The sequence below is a fragment of the Canis aureus genome, chromosome 18 (genome assembly GCF_053574225.1).
Source record: "Canis aureus isolate CA01 chromosome 18, VMU_Caureus_v.1.0, whole genome shotgun sequence".
Lineage (NCBI taxonomy): Eukaryota > Metazoa > Chordata > Mammalia > Carnivora > Canidae > Canis > Canis aureus.
Window position 1 is genome coordinate 57,733,162 of NC_135628.1, and position 17,397 is coordinate 57,750,558.

Here is a 17,397-nt window from a genome sequence, read left to right on the forward strand (position 1 = left end):
AACATCCAAGATGTCTTGTCTTAGGTGACCAGTGGGGACAGCTGGAAGCCTCGGCTCAGCTGGGTTGTTCAGATGGCTAGGTTCCTCTCTTTCTCTCTTCCTTTAGTCTCAGAGATTCTACCTTCCACACAACTCTTGCATGTGGTTTCTCCATCAGGATAGTCATACATTGTACATGATGACTTAGGGCTCCCAAATGCATGCAAGTAGAAGCTGCCAGGCCTTTCTAAAGGCTTGGACACAGGACTGGCACAGTATCATTTCTACCACATTCTGTTAGTTAAAGCAAGTCACTGGGCTAGCCCACATTTAGTGTAGGAGAGGACTACATAAAGGCATGAATAATGGAAGCATGGTTCATTAGGGGTTATCTTTGGGATTTAGCTACCACTATATCTGAACTTGAGGCTGCAGATTAGATGCTCCATGCCTGGTACAGTAGGCATCCAAGGTATTTGTCAGGATTATTTCAGTTGCAAGGAACAGAAACCAAATCCAAATGACCTTATGCCAAAAAAGAGAATTTATTGAATCATGACACTGGGATATTCCAAGGGATGACTGATTTGAGACATAGTTTTATCCAAGGATTCAAACCATATGAACAGGACTCAGCCTTTTTTTTTTTTTTTTTTTCTTTCCAATCAAGCTCCTGCTTTTTTTTCTTTCTTCTCAAGCTCTTGCTTGGCTTTATTATTATATAGCTTATCTCCCCATGTGGCAAAAATAGTAGCCTCAAGCTAACATCATACTTGTAGCAGGAAATCTTAGGGAAAGAAACCTCCTTTCCAAAATTTATACAGCAAATCTCATGGAGAGACTCTGATGGCCCTCTCCATCTCTGAGCCAATTGCTATAGCCAGGGAGAAGGGGCGTTCTGATTGAACAGTCCACATCATGTATCCTCACCTGTTGTGAAGAGTTGATGGGTCCAACCCTGACCTCATAGCAAGTGTTCCAGAAAAAAGGAAAGCTTCCGTTACCAAAAGAAGTGGGATGGAGCCTGGAAAAACAAAAACGCAATGTAACACCTACACCCAATAACAGTGTGCTGAATGAATAAAATATAATAAATCAGTGGCAGAGGCAGTAAAGTACCAAGTTTATTATGTTCCAAAAGGAGAGAGACACTTAAAAATCATTTTATGGAAAGAGCTAGATGGAAGTGCTGTAGGACACTATTCAGAGTGGATTGGAATAGAGAAAAAATGCAGTTTTGAGCTGTACTTTGAAAGAGGTGAGATAAATTTAGAGGAGAAGGATATTACAGACAGAGAAAAGGTCACTTTGTCCAGAACCAAAAGCAATTAAAGAGAGAGAACTTCCCAAAGTCTAATTTTTGGGTGCAGCTGCCCTCCTTAAACTGTACCTTTAAGAAATCATGAGCTCGGTTACTACAGTAGCTTGTAGTTTCCAATTTAGTTGGATCCAAGGAAGAATTGTTTTGTAACCCTGAATATGATGAACGGATATCTCAAGGGTTAGAGGGGCTCCTACAAAAATAAAGTTCCAAGGTGACTGTAATCAAAGGGTTAAAAGAGAAGATATTTATTTATTTATTTATTTATTTATGTATTTATTTATTTATTTTTATTGGAGTTCAATTTGACAACATATAGCATAACCCCCAGTGCTCATCCCGTCCAGTGCCCCCCTCAGTGCCCGTCACCCAGTCACCCCCACCCCCCGCCCACCTCCCTTTCCACCACCCCTTGTTCATTTCCCAGAGTTAGGAATCTCAAGAGAAGACTTAAAAATATATATATTCACTTGCCCTCTGTCACTTTGATTAACAGTAGGTGCTGAATTATCAGAAATAATAGTAATCTGCATTTCTGTATTTATGATCCTCCTGTGAAGCTGGAGGTTTCCACCAATGTGAATTAGTTGAACCCCTCTCTGGCACACTGAGGAGGAAAAGAAAACAAGGCCAGCTCCCTCCTCATGCCCTCCCTGAAACCCAGTGAGTGGGGATGGGAGGCAGTATGAGGAGAGAAAGAGCAAAAACTTACTATAGTCTCCTTAAGACTGGCAAAAGGAGAAAGCAGAAGGCAGAATTGAGTTAAAAATTTGATTCAGAGGAGTCTTTCCATTGGCTCTCAGATTACTTACATCATATAGTCTTTGCAGAAACCTTGAAAGTCTTCATTATCTAGGACTTTGAGATGGTGTCATTTGTCCCCTTCAGCAGGCTGGAAACTGGCTCGGGAGATTGGAGTCACTGGCCAAGGAATGATCCTGGTAGGACTAGAACTCAGATTTTCCGTCTCCTTGGTCAGGACTCCCCCTCCCCCTCCCCAAGACTCAGTACCTCCCATAGGCTGATGTCGTCTTTCACAGGGTTCACATCTCCCCAAACCCCTGCCCCGCCCCGCCCCGACACACAGTGCTGTCCTAGGGCAGTGGCAGGCAATCTCAGGAAAAGGAACATCATCTCCTTCGACTGGTTTAAACCTCTCCCCCCAGTTTCTTTCACAACTCTAGGGGTGTCTTGTTAACCCCGGCCTCCATGTTTGCCTTCTCCAAGACTAGAAGAATATTGCTGCTAGACACTTCTTTATAAACAGAAATTACTGTGTGATAATAATTATGCCTTCTGTTCACTATCTGCACATACTCCTAACCTTATTAAGTAAATATAGGAAGACTATTAGTTTTATTAGCTTTTGATATTGGTATTGCCATGTTCTCTTTTAGCTATAAATATCTGCTCTGCCCACATCAATTTGAATCTTTTTTTTCTTAAGCAAATTAAAGTAGAAATGATAACACAATTACTATCTGAATTCTACTAAACTCTAAGTCAAAACAAAATATAAGAGCTGTGATTATGTGAGAGGGAGAGACTGGAGGGGGAGACTTCTCCTGTTGCAAAGGCGCAGGAAGTCAGATCCTTAGTAGGAGAACCGGGATTTCTTAGGGCAGCACCAATGTGGTGGGTGGCTGGACTCTCGTACCAGTAGACACAGTGCAATTGCCCAGGATTGGAGTCGGAATGTTGACACTGCCTTGTTGAGTGCTAACTCTGGTACTAATCTGCTGCTTCCGATTAACATTTTCCCGCAGAAAAATGTTCATACGAGTTCTTTTCCTGAGCCCAAGTTCATGACGATGACTTAGAGAAACACCCTTAAAGTGCTGGGTAGACAGGGAGAATCTGTATACCTGTGACCAGCTTGAAGGGAGCAAAAGTTTAGTGTTGGGGTCACTCACAAAAAAACAGATTCTTACTTCCTCCCTGAAAGGAATCTATTCAGATTTAGACACCTGCCATCTGCCTTGAGAGAACATTCTCAGCTACCTTGCCATAAATATAAATACTATACTAAATAGTGAGTAGACATGCGAGGATTCCTAAACCCCAAAGTGGTTTTTCTAAGCCATCAGGAGGGAGCAGGAGGAAGCCAAACCCCAGTACAGGCCGCCTACTTGGATGGTTTTCTTAGTTTGATCATAGGAAGCAGAAGACCTGTCTAGACCAAGGCATGATCATCCAGTGGGTAATCTTTGTCTAGACCAAAGCATGATCATCCAATGGGTGTTCCTTGTCTAGACCAAGGCATGATCATCCAATGGGTGTTCCTTGTCTAGACCAAGGCATGATCATCCAATGGTAAGAACATATTTTCTTATGTCAGGAATAACAGTCTCATCCCAAATATGTGGCTTGATATTTCCTTTGTATCCATTAAGCTTCCATTTCACATTAGCACCTTGGTGGACCTTTTAAAACAGCCTTTTTTTAGGCTCTTACACATCTTTGGAACCATGTACCATTGGGAGCTTCTTACACTGATTTCCTTAATGAGTAGAGCCACATTTAAGCACAAAAGCATATAATTTAAACGATTTCAATATCTAAAGCATTTCCTAAAGAAATCGGTTGCTCTAAGTGGTTATGACAGACTGGCAAGGGGTCATCCATTCATACATCACATTTACTGAACATACTTGACAGCTACCATTACTGGAACTTCAAAGATGAAGATCCAGTTTGTGCCTGTACATGACGTAGCAGGGTGGGCTCAGTAATGAGAACAATACAGTGGGATAACAAAACGGAGAGGATTAAGATATGAAAGGACATTAAAACCTCATAAGATTCACTCCTGGTTCTATACCCAAAAGAAATGAAAACATGTCCATGCAGAAACCTGTACATAAATAGCATTATTATGGATAATAACCAAAAGGTGGAAGCAATCCATATGTCCATCACGGGATGAAGGGATAAACAAATGTGGTATATCCACACAATGGATTATTATTTGGCTAAAAAAGATTGCAGTGCATGAGTGAATCTTGCAAACATTATGCTCAGTGGAAAAAGACAGTCACAAAAGATCATATACTATATAATTCCATTCATATAAAAGTCCAGAATAGAGAAATCCATAGAAACAGAAAGTAGGTTAGTAGTTGCCCAGGGCTGAGTGGCAAGCAGGGGGGATGGGGGCGTGGTAGCCAAAAGGTACAGGGTTTCTTTTTGAGGTGATGAAAGTGTTCTAAATTCGGCTATGGTGATGGTTGCGCATTATCTATAAAGATGATAAAAGCCATTGAATTGTACACTTGAAGTAGGTGAATTATATGGTATGTGAATTATACCCCAATAAAGCTGTTTTTAAAAACCGAATAAGACCTAAAACTGAGAATAGTGGTAAAGAATGATAGGGAGCTTGTCTCTCTCCCTCTCTGCCCTCTATCCCCTCTCTCATTCTCCCTCTCTCCCTCCTTCCCTCTTCTCCTTCTCCTGCCCCCAAAAGGGAATCACTGTCTGTGGTTGAGGACAGACACTGCCTCTGGACGTAAGGGGACACTTTTAGTGCTCCTGATGATTTTTAAAAATCATTATTAGGAGTTGATTGTGGAGCTAATTAGGACGACAGAACTTCCAGCTAGACAAAGAGAAAATTGCACGTGGGAGGCTAGTGATGGGTATTACTAGTTGGAAATCTGACAAACACTTCCATCCCAGCTGGAGGAAGACTTTCTTATTACAGGAAAGGAGCCATGCTGCAGAAGGCTGCTCAAGAAAATCCCAAAGTTAAAGTAGATGCATCTAATGAAAGAGAAAGAATCTAAGACTCCATTATAGATATATCAAGTCAAGAATAGCTAAAGAAATGTAAGGAATTCTATTGTTTTGTATTTGCAAGAAAGATTTTTTTTTCCTCTTCCGAGTTTTCACTTGCTCCCAAATTTCTCAGTTTGGCTTGTTTTAATAAGTAGACAGTGACTTTAGTTACAAAGTCCTGATTTAAAATTCTAAGTGTCTGATCTCCCCAGTAATCCACACCTTCTGGGATTATAAATGATGACTCGTTATTGCCACCTGATGACAACAAAAAGTACAGCCCTCTAGAAATACTAGCCTTTTTAGAAACAAATGAACCCCCCTCGCAAGCTGAAATGCAGAATCAGTGATACAGAGATGGTGACAAAGTCTCTTTAGAAGGTTCTCTGACCTTGGTGCTCGAAGGAGGCCACCTTGTCATAGGCGTCTTTAAGGAGCACGAGGTCTTTTCTTACAACCACGTTACTCAGAAAGCAGTATTCTGAGTGATTTTCAATATATTATATTAACGTGGTAGATGTGTGTTGCCCTAAGCCTATCACCATTTTCTCCTGCAGTTGTAGCTGCTGTCATTGTCCAGTGGCTGCCACTCTGGTATCGGTGGCAGCTGCCAGCCTGTCGTCACTATTGCTGCTGTCATCACCATCACAAACAAGCTGTTGCCTCTGCCACTGTCTTCCTGCTGCTAATGGGACTGATTGGCACCTCTCCATGCCACATCAAGGTGCAGAAGCTGCTCACCACCCCAGGCTCTGAGCCATCTGACACCCTTTACTGCCACTGCTCATTACCACCCTCATAGCGATGACACCAGCTGGGACCAGCCCAGCCCTGAGCTGGGTGGCTTTGCTGGTGAAGGGAGGGTGATAGTCACCTTGCTACCTGCAGAAGCAGCTGGGCCTCTCAATGAGACTGGACCTGGGGACTCCAAGAGCCCTACATCTTTAAGGGTCAACAAGTTAGAGCCCAGCATCTCTCTTCTTTACTCGTCTCTGGAGTTGATGATAATTTGAAACTTCTCCAAGCACAATGGACAGCTTGGTCCACTTGCTCCTTGCCCTGTGCCTGCTTAGGTGCTCACAATCAGCAATACTATGCTCTCCCTGACCATACACCAAATTTCCGTGCCATGCGTTAAAAGTTATGTTAAAACATTTTGCATCATGTCCAATATTTTTCAAAGCTTGTGAGGTTTAAATAATATATAGGACTCGCGATGGCAGGCCTCACAACTGTATTTCCAGAGAGAAATAAATCCATAGCTGAGAAAGAATAGGAGGGGAACAAAAGTAGCCAGCAGACATCTGGAAGCTGGAAAGAAGATGGGATACAGTTAATGGATAAACTGGTGGGGAAAACCTCTGGCTAGAATGTGCAATGAGTGCTTTGGAGAAGTTGCAGGTTTATAATCAACAGTCAAAAATCGGAATGCCAAGAGAAACGGAAAAGAGGGGTTAATGACAATTTTATTAATGTGAAAATGTCATAACAGCACTGTTTTATTTAGCCTTTCAAAATGCCAGCATCTGGAATTTTTTTCCTGAAAGAGCCACCTTCAGAAATATTTAGGGACAGCTGGGGCATCTGGTATGGCTGTTGCAGCTTCAGAACAAACCCACTTCAAGTGTCATCAGAGAAAGAGGCTTCCCACCTGACAGTTGGCACCCCACCTGCTAATCCTAAAGAGAAACAAACTTACCTGTTAGCACTTTCAGCATTACCTACTTCACACTCACTCCCACCAAGAGGAGAGGCTTTTTAGGAACACAAGCCAACCTGTCTTTAAAGGGCTAGCATCCGACTAATTGGAGTCATAGGAAAAGAGACGAGAAAATGAAAGGCAAGGGAAAGGACTGCCAAATTGGTAGAAACACTTTTCTAAAACTAAGGGCACATGTCTTCACAGTAGAAGAGTCTACTGGGAGCCCAGTGCAGTGCATGAAAAAAAAAGCCTGACCTAAAGACAGCCTTGTGAATTATCAGAATGCCCAAAGTAAAGTTCTTTTAGCTTTTAGCTTCAGTGAGAGAGGTAGAGAAACAAGTCAGTGGCGTCAGGCTTGTGATCAATAGCACTTAGTACTAGGAAGTAATGAAGTGATACCTGCTTCCCAGCTCCGAGGAAGTACGATTTCAACCTAGAAACGTATGTCCAGGGTGTATCAGCCATACTGAGGGCAAGATGAAGACATTTTTAGAATTAAAAGGATTCAGAAAGTTTACTTCTCATGCTCTTCTTCCTGGGGAACTGAGGATGTATTCAAGCAAAACAAGTAAATAAACCAAAAAATTAGAAAACATTATGTCTAAAAAACATCTGATCCCACTCAGTGAAAGGGCAGCCCTGAAGCTGGCATGGAGAAGAACCAGTCCAGTTTGTGGTGATGGGATACAATACCCTCTGGAAAAGGGCTCTGGGAAGGGAAAGCCTCAAGAAGATGGATAGTATGAATAAGAATTAAAAATTAAATAAATAAATAAATAAATAAATAAATAAATAAATAAATAAATAAATAAATAAATAAAATAAAACCTTAAGCTATGATAAATCTAAAGGATGCAAGAAAAAAAGAAAAACCAATCTGAAATTTGTAGGGGGAGGGGAAACTACAAGAGATTCACGGTCCGAAATCAAAGCAGACTTCCAGAAGCCTGCTCTTGAGGAGGCTCAGTGCTTATGACTGAAGGAAATGTACTCCTCACACAGTACCAGGTGTGGCGTGGAGCAGCATGGTATGCACACTGGTGTAAATGCTGTTTTCACCATTCGTCATGCAGCAAAGCAGGAGGGACCCAGTTGTGTTTGTAGGACAGCCCAGGCAAAACTAAAATGTAGCTGAGAGAGAAAATGGAAGCCAGTGGAAGGAAAAGGGGCCCAATAGAAGGTGGCTTGTGGACCAGAGAGGGAGTAAGAAAAGTTTACAAAAGGGTCATTAAAAAAAAAAAAAAGGAGGGGTCATTAATGGCTTCCTCTTAAAAAGCGAGGGCAAGCAAGAGATTAGTGGAAGTCAATATAGTGGTCTAGGTAGTTAATTACTTAAATTATAGAGAGCAGCGTTTCATGACTCAGTGCTCATCATGATTAATGCCCTCCTTAATCCCCATCACCTATGTCACAGATCCCCCTACCCCCCACCCCTCTGGGAACCATCAATTTGTTCTCTGTAGCTAAGAGTCTGTTTCTTGGTTTGTCTCCAACTTTTTTTTTCTCTTTGTTCATTTGCTTTGTTTCTTAAATTCCACATGTGAGTGAAATCATATGGTATTCATCTTTGGCTGACATATTTCACTTAGCATTAACCTCTCTAGCTCCATCCATGTCATTGCAAATGGTGGGACTTCATTCCTTTTTGTGGCTGAATAATACTCCATTGTATATATGCATTTTATCTTGCCCGCTCTCTGCTGTTCCTTCCTCAAAGTCTATTGGCTTCATGCCCCACAGTCCCCTCAGTGGTCCCAGGCTGCTTCCTACACTGACAAGCATCACAAAAACATCCAGCGGGAAAAGACAGTTTCTCTCCTTGTGCTTTGGTTTTGTCTCAAGGAAACATTGCTGTAGACCTCCTCTCATGTTTTTTTTTTTGGGGGGGGGGGCCCAAACTATATCACACACCCTCCTCTAAACCAATGATTAGCAATAGAAATGGACTGCTGCCTTAACAGCTCTTCAGCTGACTTCACTTGGTTGGAAGGTCCCTGGAAATAGCAACTTGTATTCCAGCATGAACCTAAGACTTAGGCGTGACAACTGGTACCTCATCTCTCTCTTACTTGATAAGATTTCATAGCAGTAGACCCACCAAGGAAAAGTTGTTGTCTCTGTAGTTCAATTACAGACATAATTCAGAGGGAGAAAGACCACCGTGACTGTCTGGTGGCCTTGTTCAGTAATCCTCCCCTGAGATCTAGAAATACAGATCCCTTCTTTCTGACCTATGTATCAAATCAAGATCCTCAGAGCTGCTAAGTCGAGTTTTTCTTTGATTAAATAGCTTTGTAAAATTTACAGGTCCTAAAAGATCCTTCATGCCTTTAGGTAATCTATAGTTTTACAACAGCATACAGATTCTATAGAGAGAGAAGGATCTTGTGCCTCTTCTCAAAACTTCCATGTTTTGCAACTTGGCAAAGTGGAAACAAAATGCAAAGCCCAGGTTTCGATCCCAGCCCTACCACTTACTAGAAGCTGCATAACCTGCAGTAGTTTCCAGACCTTGCAATGCTGTAGTTAGCTCTGAAAATGGAAGTGGTTTGCTTACACTGTAGGGTGGTTTCAAGGCTTAAACAAAACTGCAAGTAGTATAAATACAAGGAGGATGGGTAATTGCTGACTCTTCCTATAGTAACATGCAAGAGGGATATGTAGCACTTGGTTCCCCGAGTTTTATGTGTTTGATAGTCACCTAGTGTTATGGAAAAAGTGAGTCAAATTAGGCAAGGCAGAAGAATTTGATTCTCATTTGAAGCATGAATATAGTGACAAGAGGAGAGATGAAAAGCAGCAAGGGTAAAGACCAAAGGGTGAAGATATCCATGCTTTTGACCAAGTTTTCTCAGTCAAAGACTGCAGAGCCGCCCCCACAGTGCCCTGAGCTGAATCCTAGGGAGCTCCATTGAAAGGGGATTTCAGTAGAATGGATCCTTCACAGAAGGAGACCACGGTCACTTCATTTCTTCACTGAAACACTTTGAATTATAAAAAGAAATCAGGCTCAGATAATCAAAAAGCATGAGATGATGGATAAAATATGTTATAGGATTTTAATTCAATAATAATTGAATTTCCTTAGCAAGACAGACTCAGAGAAGTTCAAATGTATCATCTCAATTAGTTCCAACCCCCATCAATCAAGACCAGGGCCCGGTGTTAGACTTTGCACCCTTCCCATCCTTCACCAAGACAGCGAGATAGAAGTCTTCCCATGGCTGCAGCATCCATGGCTTCATACCCTTTGCCAAGAGTGTTTTAGGCACGATTCAGAAGTGAGTTGTCCCCGTTCCTCCTCATGGGCTTAGTCCCGAGTGGAGACATCGTCATGCCAGCTTCCTCCCTGCATTTCTTCTCTGAATGGCCTCAGAGCGGTTGCTCTGAGGTTCAAACAGTTCGTTGAGCGGAATGCCATGACACGACGAACTAAAGACTTCCCGTGACTTTTTCCAACTTATTATAGTCCCCCAACTGTGGCCCAGAAGTTCTTGAAAAAGCACATATTTTTCATGCCGGTATTCCAGTTATAGCATCGTCGTCCTCAGCATCTCACTGTTTAGCATCCTGACTCTGAACCCTCTGTAGGGAGATCTTTTCCAAATGCCTAGCACTCTGAAGCACAGGGCACCAATATAGTAGCTTGTTTTTCTACTGTTTCCTTTTTAAAAAGTCAACACAGGAACAAAATCTGGTGCAGTATCGGCCTCTTTCACCCTCTGCGGACTGTGCAGTGGGGTAGACATCACATCTTTCTGAGGCAGGTCTGGGAGGCAAGAGGCTCAAGAATCGCGTGTTGATTGTGTAAGAATGGGCTTAGCTGGCAGCCGGGCCCTGTCTGAACTCATCCAGCTGAGAGGCACCTGCACCAGGCGGATGGGCATTGCTGCACTTTTGCACATCAGATTTCGGGTTTCAGCATGCAGCCCCAGATGGAGAAGCCTGAGACTCCCCCATGGTGGTCGAGGGAACACATAAAAAGACTCAAGCCTTTATTAATTCCAGGGCATATAACATGTTGCCAGAATAAAAATATTTTTCCCAACTGCTGTGTCGATACTCTAGGCATCTATACTTATATTTATGCTCTTTGAGAGCCACTGCATGTAGTCAGCTGTTTAGGAGTTGTTGGCCTCTCTCATTTGTCTTATGTGTCTTCTAGATTATCTTAGAAGGCTGAGCTGAATTGGGTGGGTAAATTCATCTCTTTTGAGAAATCACCTGCAAAATGTTATTTTATCCTCTTCTACTTCTTTCTGATTCCTTAGTTCTCCCTATCTCTTCCTTTTATTTATTTATTTTTTTTTTAATTTTTTATTTATTTATGTTAGTCACAGAGAGAGAGAAAGAGAGGCAGAGACACAGGCAGAGGGAGAAGCAGGCTCCATGCACCGGGAGCCCGACGTGGGATTCGATCCTGGGTCTCCAGGATCGTGCCCTGGGCCAAAGGCAGGCGCTAAACCACTGCGCCACCCAGAGATCCCTATCTCTTCCTTTTAGTATATTCACACCGCTCTTAGACTTTTTCCCCTGTTTCTTACCTTATGCCCCATGGCTGTCCTCCGTGGCCCCCTATCCTCATCTTTTCAGGTGGTAGTGGGAGGTCTGGACCACATGGGGCAGGCACACCATGGGACGCTTCCCATCTCTGTACCTTAGCTTCAGGAATAATGAGGGGCTCTTGGAAGCTCCCTGGGCTATAAGTTTGAACCAGCTCCCTCCTCAGATTTGACTGGCTCTGGGTGAGGGCCCTGGGAATGAAGGTGAACATCTGCTGACCCCAGCAGTCTCAAAGCGCTCAAAGGGCCTGTGGACAGATATGCATGTGTGTGTGTCTGTACCAGTAAATCTCAGAACCTGAGTTCCTACTTCTGGTGATACGGAGGTTACTTCTTTCATTTCCTGCCTGCAACGTGGAAAGACCTGCCCACCTTAAATTGCCCCACTCTCCTGCTTTCTGTCTGATCTGAAGAGAGATCCTGACTAATCAGAATCACAAGTGGGTGAAAGAGAGCTATGTGCAGCTTTATTAGTAGGTAGATGTGCACGCACACACCTGTAAGTGTGGTATGTGTTCATGTAGAAAAGATGAGTCTCTCTATACAAAGACACAGATACTTATATGTATATTGGGGGGGGGCAGTGTCGGTGTGTGATATTTAGAGTCTAAACCATGTATTCCTAACACGGAGTGCATAATGGAGCTTCAGGGGGGTCCGGTCGATCCATAAACCCTAAAATTGTTTATGCGAAATCTATGTTTATGTCGATTTCATTTTTTGCTGGCAAGGCAGTCATGGTTTTACTCAATTTGCAAAAGGTGCTGTGAGGGTCCCTGTCTCTTTTCTTTGACCCTCTGTATTAGCCCTCTTGCCCTTGGTACATTCACAAAAGCTAACGATGAGAATAGGCAATCACACTAATGCCGAAATGATAATAATCTTGCCAGGCCTGAGTGATTCCCTCTTTGCGGCCCTCCATTCTAGTTCCCCGTTCAGAACTGACCACCAGTCCCCAGCTCTTCAGACTGGTTGGGCCGGGCTTCCCCAACAGAACGAACAGCCATGGGGGTGGGGGAACGGGGAGGACAATGTCATAATACACAGGCTTTCACTTTGTAGAAAAGTTTACATTTGGAAAGAGTCCACCTTATTCTCTCATAAAACAAGTTTCCACTTCTAAACCTAAGAGCATTCTCCATTCAGGAGGGAAATCTGGAAAATCACTGGCTCCCAACTCCCTTTTATAATCTTTATCAAGTCCAAGCAACTCTTCCTCCAAGTTTTCAAATATTAGTAACAGACTAACAGGTTCATTCACCCTGAGTTTGGTTCTCCATAAAACAGACTCAAGGTCTGCCAAATCTGAACCTTAGTTTCTTAACTGTAGATTTTATGTTACAGAAGTTTCTGACACCCTCATTCATCAGTCTTGTCAACCACTTGTATCCAGTTAAACACAAAGACTTATTGACTCTTCCTTCCTCCAGAAGGTTCTAGGTTCCTCTCATGTCGTACTGTTTCCACCATCACTGCCCTCCCACATTTGGAATAAAGCAACAATCCTTCAGCTGGTATTTATACCTTTCCAGTATCAGCCATCCTTTGTGATACTGTTTCTCTTAAATTAATTTGTTGCTCAATCCTTAGAGCAACTTTTTTGTAGATTATCCAGCCCAAACTCTATACGCTTGGATAAAAATGATCCAATTAACTGTCCTTTCTGAACTGGCCAGCTTCTTCTCATTGTTTATTCCAGAAACTTCTATTCCCACTGATCTCACAGTGCTTCTTACATGTGACTCCATGCCTTTGTTCTGACTGTTCTTACTTAAACTTCCCACTCTCCAAAATGCATCGCACTACCACCCCTTTCCTAGAATGCTCGACTACTCTGCTTGACGCTCATTTTTCTGTTCTCTGACTTATTGCCATATATTTGTATCTTCCATAATGCAAGCACGTGACATATAATAGATATTTAAAAAATACTTGTTCATTTCAAAGATGGCTTTCTAACCAGTGGAATTCAAGAGTAATAAGGGTATGTTTTAGGGAAAGCAGATAATGGCTGGTCCCAAGTAATCAATGCACAAAGTTTTACAAATATGCAGCTAATACTGAGGTCACTGAAGCTCAATTAATAGTATTCATAACATCTTCAATGTTCTTGTATGTCAGCAAAGAAAAAGATGCATATTTAATGCCGATGATTCTAAATGGTAGCCAGTCACCCCTAAAAACCAAGAATGGCACTATTATTGATCGTCTTGCATGATAGTTGGGCCTTGTCTTTGACTAATCAAGTGAATATTTAATATTGCTTCCCAAGCATATTTCTTGGCTGAAGTGTGATCATCTGGTGTGTACCTTTCTCTCTGATAAACACAACCATGTGTTTCCCTTCTCCCAAAACTGATGGCAAACACCACCGAATGTGTGTATGTCCACCTCTCTCTGTGATTATGGCATCAGATACTTGTGTATGGTTCCATTCCAGTTGATTCTAAATAAGAAAGGGTTTCCCCATCATAATTGCTGTTCCCAAAGAGTAACATAAACTGCTTTAGTCAGCAAAATATATGTATCATCTCTACTTTGCTATGTATTGAATTGCTGACTCTCTCTTCTTTAGACCCAATAGTCATTTCTTTGGCTCTTTAATTTATGTATGAAGCTAAAAGAAAAATCACTTAGTATTCTTAATAAAATGGCATAAGGTTTAGATAATTTTTTACTATGTGCAGTAAAAATGCAAATGTGTGTGGCTTATTTGCAAATGCAGACATTAATAACTGATATTTAAACAGACTGGATTAGCAATTTTACTGATATAGTCAAGAGATTTTTCCAATAATTTGCACACTCAAAATCAATTTGAATACAACATGTAAATTGAATTTAATTTTTTGATAGAAAATTGTAGTTATCAGCTTGAACCATTAAATTTACTATTTAATATATGCTTTCCAGCTCACTTGGTTAGAATTTCATTGCGCCTTATCTATATAAATTTAATTAGGCTTGATATCATCAGTATATTATAGAACTAATTAAAGATTCAGATAAGTGCTGAGGGGGCTTACTGAAACTCCATAAAGTTCCATTTGGAGAATGAGATATTCTTCCTTCAGTTCATTGTAAGAGAATGAAACAGCAAGAAGTGTATCTTGCAGTGTTTCTGAAAAATTATTTAACTGGATTTAATGTACTTACTCCATTCTTTGAAGAGCTTTTTAATTACTCTGTATCTTTGTACAGCCCAACAACAGTTATAATCTTTATTTAAAGGCTTGAAAATCCTCATTTCCCTTTCCTCCCACTGAGCGAGCAGCCTTGTATGCTGGTGTGCACGCGTGTGTATGTGTGTGTGTGTGTGTGTGTGTGTGCACGTGCGGGCATAGAGGTAGGTAGGACAAGATTTGTAAACCCTGATTGAGATCATGTAATGTGTAATGGAGCTCTGGGGGGAAGTCTGTCAGTCCTCACAAGTAGAATAAGCATCCAGAGGGATCAGAGAATGCCTGCCGTAAACATAGTGAGGAAAAGAGAAAAGATGAGAAACTGACCCGAGAGGTAGTGCCTGGGCAAAGCCGAGGTTCCCACTCAGAGCTATGGCTACTTTGAGGGAATCATTTTGTAGAATTCCCTTTGAATTCCCTTGTGTCTGCATCTCTATGGTAGAGCATCAAGCAGATGAGTTTAAAAGACTGTGATTTCAACTAAGTGCTTTGTGTCTTCATTACAAAGCACAATAAAGCTCTTTTACTACAATGGAGCCACTATTACTTTCAACTGAATACGTGCTGAAATAAAGCTGCATCGACTGCATTCCCAGGGCGCTCAATGCTCTTGTCAAAAGCATTTTTTTCTCCAGCACAGACTGAGTGACACAAATACATGGTGGGGAAGAAATGAAAGTGAGAGGACAAATAACAAATGTGGGCCATCTATGACCAGGTACACCATGGTTTGGCACAGAGGCACCCAGGAAGCCAGAAAAATGGTCACGAGCCTGTGTGGTGTGATAGAAAAGTTAGGGCTTTGTGGATGGGAAGCTCTCCCACTGATGAGCTATTTGACCTGAGGACTCATCTCTCCAAAGCGTCAGTGTCTTTTCTTGGAAAATGGAAATAATCACTTCAGTCTCCTTCATGGGCTGGGATGGTGTTCAGATGGTCTAACCCATGTATGCTTCCAGATGTGGAAACTGAGGTACCGTGGAATTAAGGGCTGTGGTCACGATCACTGGTTAGCTAGTGAGTGACAGGGCAAGAACTGCAATAGATGCACGTGAGATGTCACCACATGTCTACACTGTCACATGGAATATAAAGGGACACAGGGCATTTTCTTGATGACATCCTGGCTGCACTTGATAGCATTGCGATTTCCCCCCCAAGCAAGTTATTTCTGAAACATCACTTCAGGTGTGCTGCCCAAATGGTTTGTAAACACGCGCACCCCTAGCCTGAGAAAACATTTGCAAAAAACATTTAGGTCACAAACCAGTGTTTGTTTCACCACCTCACTTGAAATGTTTCTCTTCAAAAACACTAGAAATGCTCCCCAGTAAAGCAGAAGTATAAGCCTGCATTGGAGGGACACCACCACCTGCCTGGTTGGGTACATCAGGGTCCTCCAGGCATAGCAGTTCCATTGTGGCCTGTAAGTAGCAGGTAACATCTCCCAGCATGGCCTCATTCTGTCGGATCCTTGGATTTTGAACTATAACAGGTAGGAAGTTTGGGGGCGCAGGTGTATTCTTCCCTGGGCCCCCAAATTTATTTTTTTATTTTTTTAAAAGATTTTATTTGTTTATGAGAGACACACAGAGAGCGGCAGAGACATAAGCAGAGGGAGAAGCAGGCTCCCCCACGGGGGAGGGGGGTGTGCTGATGCGGGACTCGATCCCAGGACCCCTGGAGTCATGCCCTGAGATGAAGGCAGATGCTCAACCACTGAGCCACCCAAGTGCTTTAGGCCCCCAAATTCAGACTGTTGAGAAGGAAGTGAGAGAGGAGGCAGGAAACTGGCCCAAACAGTCTCACTGTAGAAGGGACAGACCCAAGGCTTACCGGTTTCTTCCCCATTCTTTTTTCCTGCTTAGTGTCTGCAGTTGATGCAGTAATGCTAATTTGAGGCACGGTATTTGGGATAACCTTGCTGAGCAGCACTGGCCTCATAGTGCTGGAGCATGGTCTACTGACTAGATCAGCAACTTGAGGTCTGGGCAGAGTTGGCTTGCTCAGAACTCTCCTGACTCATGGGTAACCCCAGGTCATCCCCTGGGCCATCTTTCTCTCTTTGAGTTTCCTCTGCTGATCCTGGTATCACGCAGAGCAGCATTTTCCAGGGGCCACAGGAGAAGAACCCGTTGGCCTCATCCTGCTTGCTGACAGAGCCACATGTGGAAGTTCATTCCATTTTCGAAAGCACTGGAGTTAGGAGACACTGATTCTGAACGTAGCAGATGTGAAAGGGGTAGAATACGGCCCTTCGCTCTTTCCTGCAGCCCCCATCAGTATTTGTGGAACACTGGGTTCAGGTTTCTGCACTATTTTTGCTGTCTTATGAATAACTTGCCACTTCCCCCTTTTGAGGATCAGCATATTTTTTTCTTACAAAACCTGTACCCGCTGGGATCACAGGCCATCCTGCCCTGCACCTTCCTTTCTCCTGCCGCCTCAACTCAACCTTGAAAAGTCACTCATTACCATGAATACAGACCTGAAGGGCAGCCGTGTAGAGCAGATCATTGCAAGAAGTCTCCTATTCTGCTTTAACTAAGCATAAGTCAGCACAGCAGTCACACAGTGAGGAGTTGTCTGCACCTCAGCTTCAAGTTTTTCCCCATCCAATATCCAAGCGAAAATACTAGATAATATGTTTTGCCACATACAGGTATTCACGTAGCACTTTACAGTTTACACAGGGCTGTCACAAATGTGACCTCAGTGGGGCTTTCATTATGAATGAACATTTCTGTCTCCCCAGTCTTGCTCCTGGGTGTAAACTGTTACTTCATGTCCCATTTCAGAGTTTTCTGGAATGATCTGGGGGAGGTAAGCCAAGGTCATATATTATCATGCAGGCGGAATTCAGTCAGGCTGTTG

General features: G+C 42.6%; 1 protein-coding gene across 2 annotated transcripts in view; it reads left to right on the top strand.

Annotated features, from left to right (window-relative positions):
* Positions 1-17,397, top strand: part of EXOC4 (exocyst complex component 4) — a 747,424-nt gene that overhangs the window by 710,516 nt on the left and 19,511 nt on the right. Inside the window, exon 18 of one of the 2 annotated variants that reach the window (XM_077857385.1) lies at positions 5,635-5,848. The exons of the other annotated variant lie outside the window; for it this stretch is intronic. Coding sequence (XP_077713511.1) covers positions 5,635-5,833 — 199 coding nt within the window. The 3' untranslated portion in view covers positions 5,834-5,848. Of the gene's footprint in view, positions 1-5,634; positions 5,849-17,397 lie in introns of those variants that run through there. 2 annotated transcript variants of the gene reach the window in all.